Source organism: Calonectris borealis, chromosome 25 (assembly GCF_964195595.1).
Source record: "Calonectris borealis chromosome 25, bCalBor7.hap1.2, whole genome shotgun sequence".
NCBI classification, from domain to species: domain Eukaryota; kingdom Metazoa; phylum Chordata; class Aves; order Procellariiformes; family Procellariidae; genus Calonectris; species Calonectris borealis.
Window position 1 is genome coordinate 4,891,202 of NC_134336.1, and position 16,881 is coordinate 4,908,082.

General features: G+C 66.1%; 1 protein-coding gene across 1 annotated transcript in view; it reads right to left on the bottom strand.

The window, feature by feature from the left end:
- The window catches only part of AHDC1 (AT-hook DNA binding motif containing 1), a 52,521-nt gene extending 42,602 nt beyond the window's left edge, over positions 1 to 9,919 (bottom strand). Inside the window, exon 1 of the mRNA XM_075173551.1 lies at positions 9,333 to 9,919. Coding sequence (XP_075029652.1) covers positions 9,333 to 9,468 — 136 coding nt within the window. The 5' untranslated portion in view covers positions 9,469 to 9,919. The remainder of the gene's footprint in view (positions 1 to 9,332) is intronic.
- Positions 9,920 to 16,881: the final 6,962 nt, after the last annotated feature.

The window sequence follows — 16,881 nt, forward strand, 5'->3', positions numbered from 1 at the left end:
CTACGGCAAACAGGTTTTCCTTAAGCTTTGCAGAATCCTCCAGCCTCCTCCCCCTCTACGAGTCCCACCTCCGGGCTGGGGAGGCGGCAGGGGGGGTTGAAAAGGCTGAGTTGGGGCTTTTAATTTTTCATTATTAATTTCCCATCGACGCCGAGAGGCGCCGGGGCTCGCTCAGCCGCCCCCAGCATCGCCCCCCGCGCTCCCTCGCGCTCTCCTGGAGCTCTGCACCGGCTGAAGCCGAGCCAGGCTGCCGATAGGATTAATTCTGCATGACTGCCCATCTCCGCGGGGGGATCTAAGACCCTCAGGCCTGCAGCAATCTTTAAAATTCCTCCAGCCCAACTTAATTCCCTCTTCCTGCAGAGCTGGCGCATCTGCTGCAGTCAGGCACGGAGAGAGGGAGATGGAGGGAGAAGGGAGGGGGGGGACGCTGGCACCCAGGACCGCCGCCGGCTCCGGCGCCAGGCGATGGCCCTGCTATGGTGGTTACGGTCCTGCGTTGTTACACCCAAAGCCATCACCCATCCCGGCCACCCATGGGTGGTGGTAAAAGGAGAGGGTTTACGCTGGGGATGGGGGAAACTGAGTCACGCTGGGGTAGCCCTGGGGATGGTGGCCGGACGCAGCATGGCCCCCGGTGTGTTGTCACCCTCCACCCCCCCGCCCCGGCTGGGACTCCCCAAACCAGGAGGGTGACTTAAAAATGGGGTTTTTCAAACACCTCTGGGCTCTGCCTCTCTGGGAAGGGGGGGCTTGTTCAGACCCCCCCCCCACCCTGCTCTCACCCTCCGCAGCCCCAAAGGACAGACCCCCAGGGACAAACATCATCCGGGGACACTCAGGATCCGGGATCCCTGGATTTTGGGATGGCTCAGGGAAATGCAGCTGCTGCTCGGCAAACAGCCCCGCACCCCTGCGCAACAGCCCAGGGGCAAAGCCCCCCCCCACCCCAGCCCCTCTCCCAGGGGCCAAGGACCCCAGTGTCACCCAGGGGTGACAGAACCAGCACTGCAGGACCCCCTGCCCACGCGAGGCAGCAGAGCGAGGAGCCCGGCCAAGCCGAGGGTGCTCCCCCCCCCCCCCCGCTACCCCCCAAACCCCCGCCATGCACCGCGGCAGCCCGGGGACGCCGGCGTGTCCCCGCGCTTTGAAGGCTCAGCCGCTGCCACGCCGAGGCTGGCAGCCGGCGGGCATTGCTAACCTTCAGGGGGGCAGCGGGGAGAGGCAACGGGGAGCAGTTGGGGGGGGAGGGGGGGGGGGGCTGAAAGATGCAGCCACCAAATTCCAATCCCTGCCTGCACCCACCATCCAGCACCCAAGGTGTCGGCAGCTGCCGGACCCAGGAGAATCCATCCTTTTGCTTTCTTGCCTGCAACTTGCCCGGCTCGCCTGGCAGCCGGGAGGAAGATGAGGAGCGCAGCCCAGCCCAGCTGCCGACGGAGCTGCGGATACATGCATTTAAATCACTTATATCTTTACTTTCTCCTGCGCTGGCTGTGAGATGGGCTTTTTTTGCATGCGTAATTAGGGGGTGGAACAGATGGCGGAGGGTTCGTTTAAAGTAATGCATCCATTAAAATAACCTTCGCTGTCGGGGACTGCGCTCCGACAGGGGCCTGTTTCACCGGGGGCGGTGGGGAAGGCGGGAAAGGGGGCGGGGGGGGCTTTGTTCTGCAGGTTAAGGGGGGGGTCGGACTTTGGGAAGGCAACCCGGAGCGCACAGTCCCTTTGGGATGCATCATCCCGGATGGTGGGATGAAGGGATGAAGCTGGTCCGGATACACCTCCACGGATGAGAGCTGGGGACTAAACTGGGGCCAAACTGGGGTTGAACCGGTCCTCTCCGGGGCTCAGTTTCCATAGCAATATGGCAGTGAGAATGGCGGGGACGCAAAACCTAGCCAAGGGCCAGCGGCCAGCCCTCCGGCATCTCCCAAGCTGGGGAGGATGCCCACGGGGCGGGCACGGTCCCCGCGATCCCCGCGGGGGGCAGCTCCGGCCGGGGGTACCCCCGGCCGGAGCTGCCCCCCGCGGGGATCGCGGGGACCGTGCCCGCCTCTCCCCCCCCCCCCCCATGAAATAAGCTGGAGGAGGACATTTCGCCTTGCCACGCAGCACCAACCGCCTCTCCTATTTCAAACCCCCGGGGTTCCCGGGAGAGGCAGGAGGGCTTTGTTCAGGCACCGGAGAAACGGAGGCCAGAGAAAGCAGGAGTGCCCTGCCAGCTCTTGTGTTTCACTCCCAAGGAATGCCGGGGAGGGGAGGGGAACGCTGTTTTCCCCCCCCCCCCACCCAACCCCCCTATCCCCATGGGCATCCAGCCCCGGGCTGCAGGGTGCTGAGGTTGGGAGGAAGAGGAAGGGATGAAGGATGGGGAGGCGGGCGTCGCGCCGATGCCGTGGTATCACCACGTGCGGCCGGGGCTGGCAGCGGGTGGGGGGATGACACACGATGACACGCACCCGCGGCGGCACGGCAATGCCGAGCACCGCGCTGGCTGGGTTGGAGCAGCCGTAATAATAAAACTCTCGCTCTAAATTACACCCCTATCCTGGAGGAGAACAGAAGCACCCGTGGGTACCCCTCAAATTTGGGGGTTCCAAAGAGGCAGATGCTGGGGAAAGGGCTGGGGAAGGGCGAGAGCAGCAGCGAACCCAAAGCCACCCATGCGTGGTCAAATATTTAGTGTGCACTTGCTAAGGTGCTGCTGCTGCCTTTAGGGCATCGCTGCGTCTGAAACATCAGAGAGGTGGGAACCGGAGGGGGGGGGATGGGGAGCAAATGCCAGGGCTGCGCTGGAGGTGGTGGGGGGGGTTCTCTCTTTTCCAGCTGGGCTGGGGGGGGGGGGGGAGCCAAAGCTGGCCCCCCCCCAACAGCGCAGGGAGCCCAGGAAGGGCTGGGATAAGCTCAGCTTCACCCCGAGCCGTGCAAATGCTGGCCGCTGCCTCGCCGCCCCCTCCCCGGCCACAGCCCCCAGACCCCGTGGGGCTGCACGTCTCTCCCTCCTCCTCCTCTTCTTCCTCCTCCAGCCCCTACATGCCTCGCCGGCACCCTGGGGTGCTGATGCCGGCAGCGGGACGGGGCCGCTGCTCCTGCCAACGCCTCCGTGCCCGGTGCTGGGGGCAGAAAGCGAGACGCCGACGGCAGCGGCGATGTGCCAAGGGCGGCGATGGCAGGCGCTGGGACAAGGGAGCGAGGGGACACGCGGGATGGCGGCGATGGGCTGGGGGCTACCGGGGAGACACCAACAGCCAAGAGGAGATCGCAATAGCACCCGGACCGCAGGGTGACGGGGGTCCCCAGGCCAGCAAGGGGAAAAGCCCCTCCGGTTCGCCCTCCCCAGCCCCGTGCATGCGTCGAGGAGGAGCCGCCGCGCCTGGGACACCGGGCTTTGCCCCGCCGCCGCTCGCACAGCCCCGTCCCCATGCCGTCCCCCGGCTGCCGAGCCCCCGCTCCGCCACCCCCACCCCCCCGGCTCGCTGATCCCAAACTCCCCCGTCTCATCCCTCTCCTCTCCCCGGCTCACCTGCCATCACCCCCCATCCGCCCGCCAGGCCCCGGCACGCCGCCCCTTCCCCTCCCTCCGCATTTCAGCCCGTCCTTTTGGTGCACCCCAACACCCCGAGCTTTTCCCACTCCCCAACCGACAATCCACCGGGAAAACAAGTCCCCAAAAACCTTCTCCGCATCCGCGCCAGGCTCTGCGGGTCTGGGGGGGTTGCGGGCTGGCCCCCCGCTCGCCAAGAACAATAGTGCCTTGTTCCAGCCCGGCTCCGTCCTCTCCTGCCGGGGCTGCAAACACCTCCCTGGGCAATGCGCTGGCCACTCTCACCTCTACGTCTTTCTCGCTGTTTCCCAGCTCCCTCCTGACAAATCCCCGTTCCCGATCGCTTCTCCTCCCCGCGGGTCCATATTAAGCTACATTCTCCTTTCAGCTGGGTGGAAAACAGCAGTAATAACCATGTGGAGAGAGCCGTGCCCCCCACCTCCACTTCCCTCCCACTTTGGGGTTCAAATTTCATTTCAGCAAAAAAGCTTCCCCCGCCTCCAATTTCTTCCCCCAAACCGAGTCGCTGTCGTCTCGTCTGATCTCGGCAGGGGCCGTATGGATGCTCAGCTCCTCCTGGTTCAGGATCTGCTGCCAATCTGGACCTCGCAAACTGGTTCTCACACAGCTCCCGCCTAGCACCTCCCTCTCAGCATTTATTGTCCCTCCTCAGCCACCCAGCCCCAGCTTGCTCCCTGCCACCCTGCTCCCATGTCACCCGCTCCCTGCCACCCTGCTCCCCTGCCACCCTGCTCCCTGCCATCCTGCTCCCCCGCCACCCTGCTCCCCCTGACACCCTGCTCCCTGACACCCTGCTCCCCCTGACACCCTGCTCCCCCTGACACCCTGCTCCCCTGCCACCCTGCTCCCCCTGCTCCTCCTGCCACCCTGCTACTCTGCTCCCCGTCACCCTGCTCCCTGCCACCCTGCTCCCATGTCACCCTGCTCCCTGCCACCCTGCTCCCCCTGCTCCCCCTGCCACCCTGCTCCCCCTGCCACCCTGCTCCCCCTGCCACCCGGGCGGCGATGCACGGGGTGCCACACTCCCCTCCTATCCCTGCTTCTGCTCGGGTGCATCCCAAACCAAGCCACCGAGTTTGCCGGGCAAGATTTATTCCTGGCGAATTCCCGGGGGGGCCAGCGGGGCCGACAGCCGGCGGGGAGCGGAGCAGCCCCGTTGCCTCCAGCCGAGCAGCCTCCCTCTCTCCCGCAGCTGAAGAGCTCATCTCCCTCGCCCAAGGCGCTCCGTCCTCCTCCAGATATTTTAGGCCCAGGTTTTGCGAGGAATGTACAGGCGCCGAGCCCAAGCCGATGCGCTGAAGTCAGCAGGAGGCGAAGAGCGTGCGCGGGGCTCGGGGCCCCGGGGGCGGCGGCGGCGGCGGCGGGGATGGGATGGGATGGGATGGGGTGGGATGGGATGGGATACTGCTCCCTCCGCCTGGAGCTCGTTTAGCGGCGGGAAGGGCAGAGGTTGGAGCTGGCGGATGCCAGAACTGCTTCGCTCTCCCTCCGAGAGGATCAATACCACATTTCGCCGCTCCCCCGTCTCCCCGCATCGCGCCAGGCCAGGCTGCATCAGCGCTTGCCCACATGCACGCCTGCGCGGGGTGGGCTTCGGCACCGGGAAGGGGGGGTCCCCACCGCTGTCTGTCCCCGTCCCCTTCACCGAGGAGGGGAAGGAGGTGTTTTTGCCAGGGTGACACTTCCCCTGCCAGCACCTGCCCAGACCCACCTTCACCCCCCAGCTCCACACGCCAGCCCCATCCCTGCGCACCAAACCCTGCCCGCGCACCAAACCCTGCCCGCGCACGTGCCCATGCCTCCCGCTAACACCCCCTCCTGCACCCCCCTGACGCCCTGCACCCCCATCCAAGCACCCGCAGCCCATCCGCCGCAGCCCCCCCCCCCCCCATCACACCTCCCAGCCCAGCATCCCCAGGGTGGGGTGGGTGGGGGGGCTTCGCCCTGCCGCAGAGGGGAGTCCCCGGCGTGGTGGCGCGCGCCCGCCCTTGTCACGGCCCCGCTGGCACGCAGGCGTCCTACGTGCTCCGACAGGTGAGCCCCCGGGGCAGCGTTCCTGCCTGGGCCCGGAACTGTCCCCACCGGGCAGCCGGTTTGCAGGCATGTTCCTTCCCAGCACGTCCCTCCCTCCTTTCCCTTCGTATCCAGCCTCCCTCGGCCGGCAAAAGCGGGGAGCCGACGGATTTTAATGAGCTCCCCGGAGGCATCGCTCCGCACCCCGCCTCCCGCCTCTTCCCGCGCCCGGGAACCGATGCTCTGAAACACAACCCTCGGTGGCAAGCCTGGAAAAAAACCACAGGGCACATTTTCCGCCCCCCCCCCCCCCTTTCCCTCCTCGCCTCCCCCAGCTTTTTTGCTCTCCTGCCGATGCCAAAGACCCAGCCGGGCTCTTGTGCTTTCACTCGCAGCTGCAGCTGCCGATTTTCGCTGTAAGCCCTTGTGCCTAGAAGGCCCAGAGCGAGGGATTCTGGGACGCGGTGATTGAAGACAGCACCAGCGCGGAGACCATTGCTCAGACTTTCCCTGTCTGTCGCCCCAACGCTCAACCCACAGAGAGGGAGGGAAGAAAGAAGAAAAAAAAAAAAAAAAAGGGGGGGAAAAAAAAAAAAAGGAAAGAAAGGGAAAAAAAAAAAAAAAAAGAAAAAAAAAAGATGGAGAGGGAAAAAAAATAAATAAACCACAAAAACGGACTGGCGCTCGCCCCTTCCCACCCACGCAGAGCGGCACGCTCCGCTGCGCCGGCACCGAGCGGCACCCAGCCTTCGCCCGGGTCAGCCAGCCCATGGGGTCAGGGTGAGCTCCCCAGCCCCGCAACACCCCGACGAACTCCCGGCTGCTTCACTTGGCAACGCCAAATCCCACCGCGAGCGCGCCGGATCGCTCTCACCCGCCATACATGGCCTGAAAAACTCACGGCGGGCACCTTACCGGCACCCCGTTTGCTTCCTCCCTGCGTTATTTTGAACGAAAAATAACAGTAACGCAGCTTTCCAGCCACCGTTTGCGGCACAGGGTAAATATCAGGGCGCGGGTGCAAGGGGAGGCGACGCCGCACGCGATGCCGGGTCCTCGCGCGAAGCCAAAACGCTCACCCGCGGCGGTGGGACCTTCGGGATGCACCCCGGAGCCAAGCAAACACCCTGGACGTGTCACCATGTCCCCTCTGCATGCAAAGGCCCCCGAGGGAGGGGGTCCCCAGTGTCCGAGTGCGCCTGGGGAAGGTCCCACGGGACCAAATACCTGCCCTCCACACGCGCGCCGGGCCAAGGCATCGCTCAGCGTGTGCCCCCGAGGCAGGGCAGGAACAACTCCAGCCCGGACAGACGGACATGCGGCGGGGAGCAGGAGAACCAGGCTGCGACCCCGCGGACCCCCATGCCGGCGAGAGGAGGGGGTCTGCAGAGCACCTCCCGGCCAGCCGAGCCCTCGCACCCAGAGAACCACCCCCGGCATCGCCGGCTCCCCGAGGACCGCGGCCGGACCGCACGGCACATCCCAGCTCCGAAGTTCGGCGGACGGCGGGGCTGGGGAGGGGACGGCGGGGCTGGGGAGGGGACGGCGGGGCTGGGGAGGGGACGGCACGGGGGGGGGGGGACGGCACATCTGCGACGCATTCAGAGGCCATCCCGCATCCGGGCAGCCCGGCCACAGCCCAAGCATCCAGCCAGCCGGCCCCGGGGGGGAGCCCTGCCCTATCGCCAGGCAAAAATCCCCCCCTCTGCTCCCCGTCCCTCCCGCTCCCCCCCACCACGTTCCCGTTAACGAGCCCGGAAGAAGGAAACAGCCCTCCCCACCGCTGCCCTGTTTACCAAGAGCTGGTTCCAAGCACTCGGGAGAATAGCAGGAGCATTTCAAGGCCCTGTTTCCACTCGGCTGACACACACTATTTATAGAAGCCCACAATTCTCCCAGAGCTTTCCTCGGGATCTCAGCAGAAATAGCCTGCCCCGGGTCTCTGCTGCCTCCTCTAAGGAGGCCAGGGCAGCGCCGGCCCCCCCAGGCTTCCCGTAACCTTCCACGGGCTTCCATCGCTTCTCCTCCGCCGGCCACCCCGCTCCCGGCGTGTCCTTGGCTACCCCGTCCCCGCCACGGTGCCAAACCTTCGCCTCTCCCCCCGCCAAACCCCCGGCCATCTCCACCTCCTGCCGGATCGGTTCCCGGCGGGTGCACGGTGGCTCCGGCGGGTGCACGGTGGCTCCGACCGGTGTCCGCTCGCCGGACGATGGCGGGAGGGAACCGGACTGTGGTTCATGGAGAGGGGGGAGGTTGGCGGTCGGGCGAAAGCCACCTCCCGCCTGACTGCATCGGAGCGCGGCGGAGCCCCGGGGGACTCGCACCGGGGATGGAGTTGGCCTATTCAGGTTACAGAGACATGGCAGAGCGGAATTTGGCGCCGCGCCATCCCTTCTCCAACCCCCCCCCCTCGCCCTCCTCTTCCCCCCCCTCCCCACCACCACCACCACCCTCCCCTGCAAATTCCTCAGCCCAGCAGGAGAAGCCAGTGTAAGGGGACACCTGGGGGGGCGAGGAAGGCAGGAGGGGGGGGGTGAAGGCCTGAGGGAGGAGGGGGGGCCCCCGATTCCAGACCACGCGTCCCCAGCGCCCGCCGGCGCCTGGGTCGAAAGCGAGCGGGCAGGATCCGTGCCCGTCGCCCCGGGGGTTCGCTTCTGCTCTCTGTCACGCCAGGATAAATCTGGAGCGACTCCACCGCACGCCGGGGCTCGCGGCAGCACACAATGAGCTCAGCCCGTGGCTTTTGGTGGCTGTTCTGGCAGCCACGGGCCGAGGGACTGGACGCACGAGGCCACCTGGTCGCGGTCGGGGCCACGTCCTCCCCCGGCACGTAAACAAGCGGGGACCCAGGTGTCTCCACCTGCCCCGGCCTTGGGGACATCAAACACGTCCCCGGGGTGGGCAGAGGGTCCGGTGTTAACGTGACCCCGTGGGATGATTCCAGCCCTCGCCAAAGCCACCGGTCCCCCGTGGTCCCCATTGCTGTGCAAGCACCGAGGGGCCGCGCCGGGTGGGGGGTGGGGGGATTTAAATCAGCTGATCGATAAAAACAAATCAGAGGGGGGATGACAGGCACCGAAGCAACAACCGCTCGCCGAACCCCGCGCCGCGGACCACGCAACTTCACCGACGGGGCTGGGGCGAGCCCCCCACCCCCCCACCCCCCATATCCCCCCCCCTCCAACCACCTCCGGGGCTGCCCCCCGTGGGCCAGCCCACCGCTCCCCGGCTGCCAGGGGAAGGGGGGTGGGATGCTCTGCCCCGAGACGGGGGGGTCCCCCCAAGTCCCCCGGGAAGCCCAAACGTTGTTGACACGCCGGGCTCCGGCGGCGGCCTGCCTTCTAGCGGGCAGAGCCGGCTCTGACAGCTGTCACTCACCGCTCGCAGCCCGGGGGGGGGGGGGGGGAAGTGAGGCGGCGGGGGGGGGGGGGGCCGGCCAGGGGGAGGTGGCTGAACTCATGGAGATCGCAGCCCCCCCTCCCACCTCGTCGGGGGCTCGCCCCGGGCCCCCCCCGCAGGCCCCTCCCCGCCCCAAGTGCCATTAAACTCCTGCAATTTGGCACCAACTCGCCGCGCAACTTCAGCGGAGGGGACGGCGGGGGGGGACGGGGACACGCCGCCTCCTTCCTACCCCCCCCCCCCCTCCCGCTCTCCCCGAAGGGGGTGTCCCGTGTGTCCTCCCCCACCCCCGCTTCCCAGCCCCACACAAAGGCGGGGAGAGGTGGTGGTGGGGGGGTCCCCCGGTACTCACCCACCGGCTGCTGCGCTCCGAGCCCCTCGGAGCCCGCCCGCTTGGGGAGGCTCCTGCCGTCCGGCGGGGCTGCCTCCTGACCGGCCGCGGGTGTCCCGGAGCCCTCGGCACCGCTCGCCACCTTCAACGAGAGCATTTCCAGCGCCTCCTGCTCACATTCTCCCCAGGCAACTCCGCTCCTGCCAGCCCGCCCCCTCCTCCGTCCCCTGCCTGCTCTTTCCTCTCCGCTTTCCTCCTTCCCTCTTCCCCCCCCTCCACCCCTCTATTTTATTTTTTTCCGGGCTTTTTCTCTCCCCTCTGCCGCTTAGCTTTTTTTTTTTTTCCTCCCTCTTTTTTTTTCCTCTTTTTTTTTTTCCCCCCTCTATTTTTTTTTTTTTTCCTCTCCTCTTCCCCCCCCCCCCCTTCGCCTCTCACACACACACACAAAAGGCAGCGGAGCGGGAGGCGGAGGGGAACCGACCTCCCCTCTGCGCCTCCGCCGCTCGCCGCCTGCGGAAAGCAAAGAAAGACACAGCGCAGCAGAGCCCTGGCTTGCCGCTGCCTCCCCCCTTCCTCCTCCTCCTCCTCCCTCCTCCTCCTCCACCTCCTCCTCCTCCTCCTCCTCCTCCTCCCTCTCTCTTGCCTTCTGCCGCTCCCGGCTTTGTGGGGGCTGGGATAAAAGGGGGGGAGCGGAGCCGGCGGCGAGGCGCGCCCTGCCCCTCTCTCTCCTCTCCGTGCTCGGCGGGGACCGAGGCTCCGCTTCGCTCCGCTGTCAGCGGCACGGCCAGCATCCGGCACCCCGGGGAGCCGTGCAGCACCGCCGGGGCATGCCGGGCCTTGTAGTCCTTCCTTCCCCCCCCTTTTTTCCCCCCCTCCTTCCTTTCCTTTCCTTCCCCCCCCCTCCGCCCCTCTTTCTCCTCCCCGCCGCTGCGCAGGGAGGGGCGCAAACGGGCGCGCCTCCGTTGCGTGTTGCTTGCGGGGGGGGGGCAGGCCGGGGGGGGGGGCAAACCACCGAAGGTGGGTTGCCCCCCCCCCCCCGGGTTGCCCCCCCCTCCCCGAGGTCCCAATGGGATGCGCGGGGCATTGCTGCCCTCTCCCGGGTTGCACCCGCACTGCGCACCCCCCCGCCTTCCCTGAGGATGCAGAGGGGGGATCCACACAACCCCTGCAGCCCCCCACCACAATCCGGGGTGCACTTCATCACCCTCTCCGACTCAGCACCCCTGCACCCCCACAGAGCCACCCAAGCACCCTCTTTTTTTTTTTTTTTTTTTCCCCCCTCCACTTTTAATTCTTTTTTTTTTTTTAAGCAAAAGCTCTGTCTGGGGCCTGGAAACTTCCCTGCTGTTTAATAACACCCTGCTCCTCCACGTTTTTTGGGGTACGGCGTTGTGTCCCCTCTCGGCCACGTCCCAGAGGGGATGCCGGGAGGGCAATTGGTGACCAAGGCCCCTTGGGACAGCGGTGGCAGAGCGGGGAGCTGCCCCCCAGCTCCCTGAGCACCCCGTGACCTCCCTCCCCGTGGCTCCATCGAGCATCTCTCCAGCTCCTTCCCTCCAAATCTCCGCCAATGTTAATATTCCCGGAGCCGGGTAGATACAATATAATTAAAGTAGATAATACCACTGATGTTTGTTATGACATTGTGTTTTTGTGAGTGACGAGTGAAGGGTTAACTCCAGGGAATTGGGAATATTGCTCGGCTGCTAATAACACGTGAGTCATCGATGAAATAACACATGGGTGCAGGGAGAGACACAGCACCTGGCTTTACAGCAGCCCTCCGCCTCGCTTGCGTGGTGCAGGCTGCGGTTTGATGGGTGTTGCTGGATCAACAGGCAGCGAGGAGCGAATCTGCGCTCAGGATATGCGCTGGGCACCCCAGTTTCACCGCTGGACTGGGATGAACTGGTGAGCCGGGGTCAAGCTGAGAGTTGTCTTCCAGCGGGGATCTATCTGAAAAACCGACAGCTCCGTCCCTGGGCTCTGTGCACCCCAGTGGGATCGACGGGGATGGATCGGGGACCGGGTGGGCTCTGCACACCCCGGATAAGGATGGGGACCGGCCTGCATCGCTCCTGGAAGCGGTGCGGAGAGGAGGCCTGGGCTCCAGCCCGGTCAGCAGAGGAATCTGCACACGCAGACAGGATCGCTGCAATCGCTGGTGGCTGAGTGAGCAACTTTGCAGGCTTCCTCGTCCCCTCGCCCTGAATGTCAGCTTTGAATTTTCTTGCTATTTTTAGGGACGGTTCAAAAAACGAGGAGGATGCCTCCCTTCTCGCCTTGCAGGGCTTTGCACCCTATGAATATTGCAAGCCTGTGTATTGCTGTACCTGCGTGTGCACCGGGGGAGCGGGACGGAGGGACGGGTCAGCTGTCTTGCAACGGGCAGGGAGAGAAGGAGGTCGTGCAAAAAACATTACATTGCAAGCAGAATGGGTTAGAATGTAAAAGATTTATTAATTTAATCCGAAGCATTAAAAGGTCATGTATTAATCAAAGAGATGCTTAAAACTGTCAAAGTCCTTTGTCAGGTTTGAAGTGCATCTCTATAGTTATCATAAAATATATATATCAGTCTGGCATGGAGCCCTCGGCAGGGCTGGGAGCGAGGATGAGGAGCAAAACGAGGCACTTTGCAGCAGGGTTCCTGCAAACGGGCACCCACACTCCGGCCCTGCCACGCTCCCGTGTGTGCCCAGCACCCCCACGCTGAGCTGGGTGCCTTGTTGGTCACCCTGCTTGTCCCCAGGCCTGGGCTTTGTCCCCCCTCAAGTCAGGCTTGTGCCCCGCGGTGGGCTGCATGGGGTGGTTTGGGTTTGGGGTGGAGGTGGGATGGATGCGATGGGTTCGGAAGCGGGGTCCTCCCCTCACCCCGGGGTTCAGAGAGCCGCCGGTGGGCGCAGGCAGCTCCTGGCCGTGGCAGGGAGCAGGGGAGCCGTGCCCACGCCACCCGTGTCACGACTCCGCAAGTGCTCAGCCCCGCCCGTGTCTCTTTTTACCGGGGGAGGGAGGGGGGTGGAGGCGGGTCCCCAGGGCCACCCGGGTCACCCGGGCACCCTGTCCCCTCTCCCAGCCAAATGCTGTGTCAGCAGCGTTGGCGTGGACTTACGCTACCATCTAGTGGCTGCTTTACCGAGCCGGGGCCACTGCTGTCCCCGGCTCTCAGCCCGTGTCCCTGCGCCCTGCGGGCGGCTGCCCCGGGAGTCCAAACCCCCCCCCAAAATCCGGGGGGCAAAGGCCCCACTTGCCATCACCCTTGCCAGGATCAGGCCAGCGGGTGACCCGCCTGGGTTTGTCCCCCAAAAGCGCGGGTTGGCTTGGCTGGGTGGTGGTGGCAGTCAGCACCCCGAAAGCCACCAGTTCCCCAGGGTGGAAGCAGGGGGTTTGGAGGCAGTGGGGTGCTGCGGGGGAGAGCTGGGGTGCAGGGGGGTGAGGGGGACGGTGAAAGGGGTTTGATACATTCCCGGGATGCGGGAGCTGCCTTTGTGGAGAGGGTGGTCCAGAGACCCCAATGGGATTTGGGGGGATCCTGCCCCTCCGGCGTCTGCGGAGAATTGGGGCCATCTCGATTTTACCCCGATAAATGTAAGCAGCAGAAGAGACCCATCCACCCTTGAATTGCAGCCCCGTGCTGCCCCGGAGCAGCAGCAAAACCATCCCCGCTTTCTCCCCAATGCAACCATTTCTGAGCAGCCCCGAGCAGCACCGTGCCCTGGGCAGAGCAAGGCTCCCGCTGCGCCCTCTCCCCATCCGCCTACGTCTGCGCTGTGACCCGCCCATCCCCACACCTCGCTTCACCATCCCCAAATCCTGCTGCTCCCCAGTTGCTGTCACAGATGCTGCGGTGGCCAGTGCATGGCTCTTCCCAAACCTCAGTTGTTTTTTCCATGGAAAAAGGTGTCCCCTCCCAGTGACTGGTGCTGAGCTGCAGATAAATCCCTCTGTGCCTCAGTTTCCCCTGTGGGGACAAAGTCCCTGCAGGCCTGGACCAGCAGTCCCAAGCCTGGTCGAGCCTAAACCCACATTTTTGGCCACCTTCCACTGTTGTCTGGCCATCGCCGCCGTGGGGACGCGGCTCCGGTCCACAACCCAGGAGCTTTGCAGGCTCTGCCAGTCCCTGGGGAGCTTGGGCCAAAGGGGACAGGGACACACCCGCTCCCCAGGCCTGTTTTGGGTGGGGATGGCTCCTTCCTGACCACGAGGGAGACATGGCTCCCGGCAGCAGCTCCGGGTTTGGGGACCCCCCCCCCGGGAAGGGTGGCAGTGCCGCAGCTCCCTCGTGCCAGGGTCTGCAGCGCCGGCCATCTGCAGCGGTCTCACACCTGCGCCCACCGCGCGCTTGGCACCGGGTGGGCACGTTCGCTCCAGAACCCCCCGCCCGCGAGCTCCCGCCGCGCTCATGCGGACCGAGGCTGGCACGGCGCAGGCAGAGCAGCCAGCCGGAGCGGGACAGGCAGGCACGGGCAGGGTTTGCAGGCAGGAACAGAGAAGGCAGGTCTGGCCACGATGGAGACAGGGGGTCTTGGGGAGCATCGGGGGGACCTGATGCTGCAGCCTCATGCTGGATTCGGCCCTGGGCTGCAGGCAGGGCGAGGGCAGGGGAGGTGATGCTCAGCTGCTTTTGCCTCCTCTCCAGAAGATGCTGCAGCCAGGGCTCGGCTCTGCGGCGCTGCCTGCGATGCTGCAGGGACCGGTCAGCAGGGAGAGGAAGGGGCCAGAGCCCCCAGGTCCGGATGCTGAGCTTCGCCCTCCTCAGCACCCACAGCTCTCTTTCCTTCGAGCACCCAGCCCACGCTCTGCAGCAAAAATGAGCCCTGCAGCACCTTTTTTGGGGGGGGGGGGGGTCCCAGCCTCCTTCCCCACCTCCCCATCGCTCCTGGTTGGTGGCACCCCAGGGGTGACCCTGCCCTGGGAGCGTGTGGGTCCCTCCAGCCCTGGTCGATGCAGCCCAGCATTAACATAAAATCGATGTCCCCTCCCCTGCGGTCACCCCAGGGCGAAAGCCTTTAACCCCTTCGCCCCTGCCTCGGGGCACCCAGGGGGGAAGGACAGAAGGACGGAGGCCAGGACGGGGGTCCCCCCCTTCAGCCCCTTCACGCAGGTCTCTGCAACCTCGGACCCCGCTCTCTGTCCCCAAGAGCTTTCACATTCATGACACCAAAGGGGAAAATGGGGGAGAGGTTACGGCGACGTGACCACGGTCCCGCAGGGAGGGACTGCTGCGGCACAACTGCATTTAAAAGCACGTGGTCAAATCCACTCGGGTCCCCGGGGCACGGCACGGCCAGCACAAACCCTCTGGTTCAGCCCTGACCCACTCCTGCCACTGTCACCACTGGGGACAGGGGTCCTTGGCTGGGGACACGGGGGGGGGTGGCATCGTTTTCCCATCAGGAGGTCAGGATCTGGCCCGGGCTGCGGGGAGGCGAGGGCAGCAGCAGGGAGCCCACACCGCCAGCCTGCCCCTCCGCGCCGGGCCAGGCCTCGGATTTACATTTTTATTCCTTTTTAAGTGAATTTTGCGCTGGAGGGAATTGCCACGTTGGCAGCCCGGCAAGAGCGAGGGGCTGATCCTGCTCGCTGCTACCCCGGTGTAATCCCGCCGGGCAGCCGGACCGCGGTGGGATCAGCCCCTCCGAATGCCCGATTGGGTAGGAATTGGGCAGGAACAGGGATCGAGTCGGGACTGGCACAGCCAGGGCCCGGCACACCGGTGTCCGTCCTGCGGCGTCCGTCAGCCCGTCACCCCCCGGACGGAGGGGCTGCCTGCGGGCGCAGCGAAGGCGATGGTGAGCCTTCCTCCCCACCGGTGCCCAGCTGCTCCCTCCTCCCTCCCGCCTCTGCTTTCCAGCCCTCTGCAGCCGCATCCATCTCCTCCCCGAGCCAGCACCCAGCAGCCGCGGGCGGAGGCTGCGGCCTGGCCCCCCCCAGCCACAGCCGGGGTGCGCGGGGTTGGGGTCCCCCTGGTTATCCCCCCTCCCTGAGCCAGCCCTGCTCTATGAAACCTCCGGCTGCAATTAAGTGGGAGACTTTAATTACCAGGGCTGAGCCGCAGATGGACCCTGCTCAGTGTTGGTGCTGGGGGGCACGGGGGACATGGGGGGCACGGGGCGCCGGGGGACATGGGGGGCAGAGGGGACATGGGGGGCACGGGGCACCAGGGGGACATGGGGGGCAGAGGGGACATGGGGGGCACGGGGCACCAGGGGGACATGGGGGGCACAGGGGACATGGGGGGCACGGGGCACCAGGGGGACATGGGGGGCACAGGGGACGTGGGGGGCACGGGGCGCCAGGGGGACATGAGTGGCACAGAGGACATGGGGGGCACGGGGCACCAGGGGGACATGGGGGGCACAGAGGACATGGGGGGCACGGGGCACCAGGGGGACATGGGGGGCAGAGGGGACATGGGGTCACGGGGTGCCAGGGGGACATGGGGGGCACAGGGGACATGGGGGGCACGGGGTGCCAGGGGACATGGGGGGCAGAGGGGACATGGGGTCACGGGGCACCAGGGGGACATGGGGGGCACAGGGGACATGGGGGGCACGGGGCACCAGGGGGACATGGGGGGCACAGGGGACATGGGGGGCACGGGGCACCAGGGGGACATGAGTGGCACAGAGGACATGGGGGGCACGGGGTGCCAGGGGGACATGGGGGGCACAGGGGACATGGGGGGCACGGGGTGCACAGCTCTGCTTTGTTTCCCCAAACAAACTCAGAGAGCAGGGGGTGAACCGGGGTGCTCCCCCCAGCTCTAGGGCTCTGCCCCCCCCCGACGGGGCTGGAGAGGGACAGCACACGTGTCCCCCTGGGCCTGGGGACAAGGGACACATCGTGCAGGTGAGACGTGTGTGCCCCACACAACGGGAGTGGGGTTTTGGGGTGCTGGGTGTGTGTCAGAGCGTGTGTGCCAAGTGCTGGGGGGGGTGCGTGTGCGTGCCCTGAGTATCGGGGGGTGCGTGCGTGTGCACAGGCGTGCACGGAGCTGCGGGCAGGGTTGCACCGAGTGCACGCGTGTGCACACCCAGGACACGTGTGCACTGAACACATGGGTGTGCACGTATGTGCACACCGAGCACAGGGGCGATACGAGGCGGGGGGCAGCCGGGGGGGGGGGGGGGCGGCGCAGAGCGGGCAGCCCTGGGCAGGGGTGGCCCAGCCCCAAGCCCCAGAGCCGCAGAGGGGTGACAGAGTTGCTCCCGTGCCCGTAGGGTGCCCCGTGTCCCCCTGACCCCCCCACGCCTGGGTGTCCCTGGGTGCCCAGCCCCAGGCATGGGGTGGCCGGAGCTGGTGGCTGCAATCTGGCACCGGGGCTTCTGCCCGCCGCGGTCCGGTGCCAACCGCCTCCTCGCCTCGGCTGGCAGTGCCACGCAATCTGCTCTCCTCGCCTGGCCCCCCCGGCACCGGGCATCGTGCCACGCTGCCCAGCCAAGCCTGGCCGGGGGCCTGGCCCTTCCCGGAGGGATTTTTCCCTGGGATGGGGAAGGGGAATGGTCGCATCCAGCCCTGCTCCGCTGCACGCCCCTGTGCCCAGGGGGATTTGCAGCCCTTGGAGGAG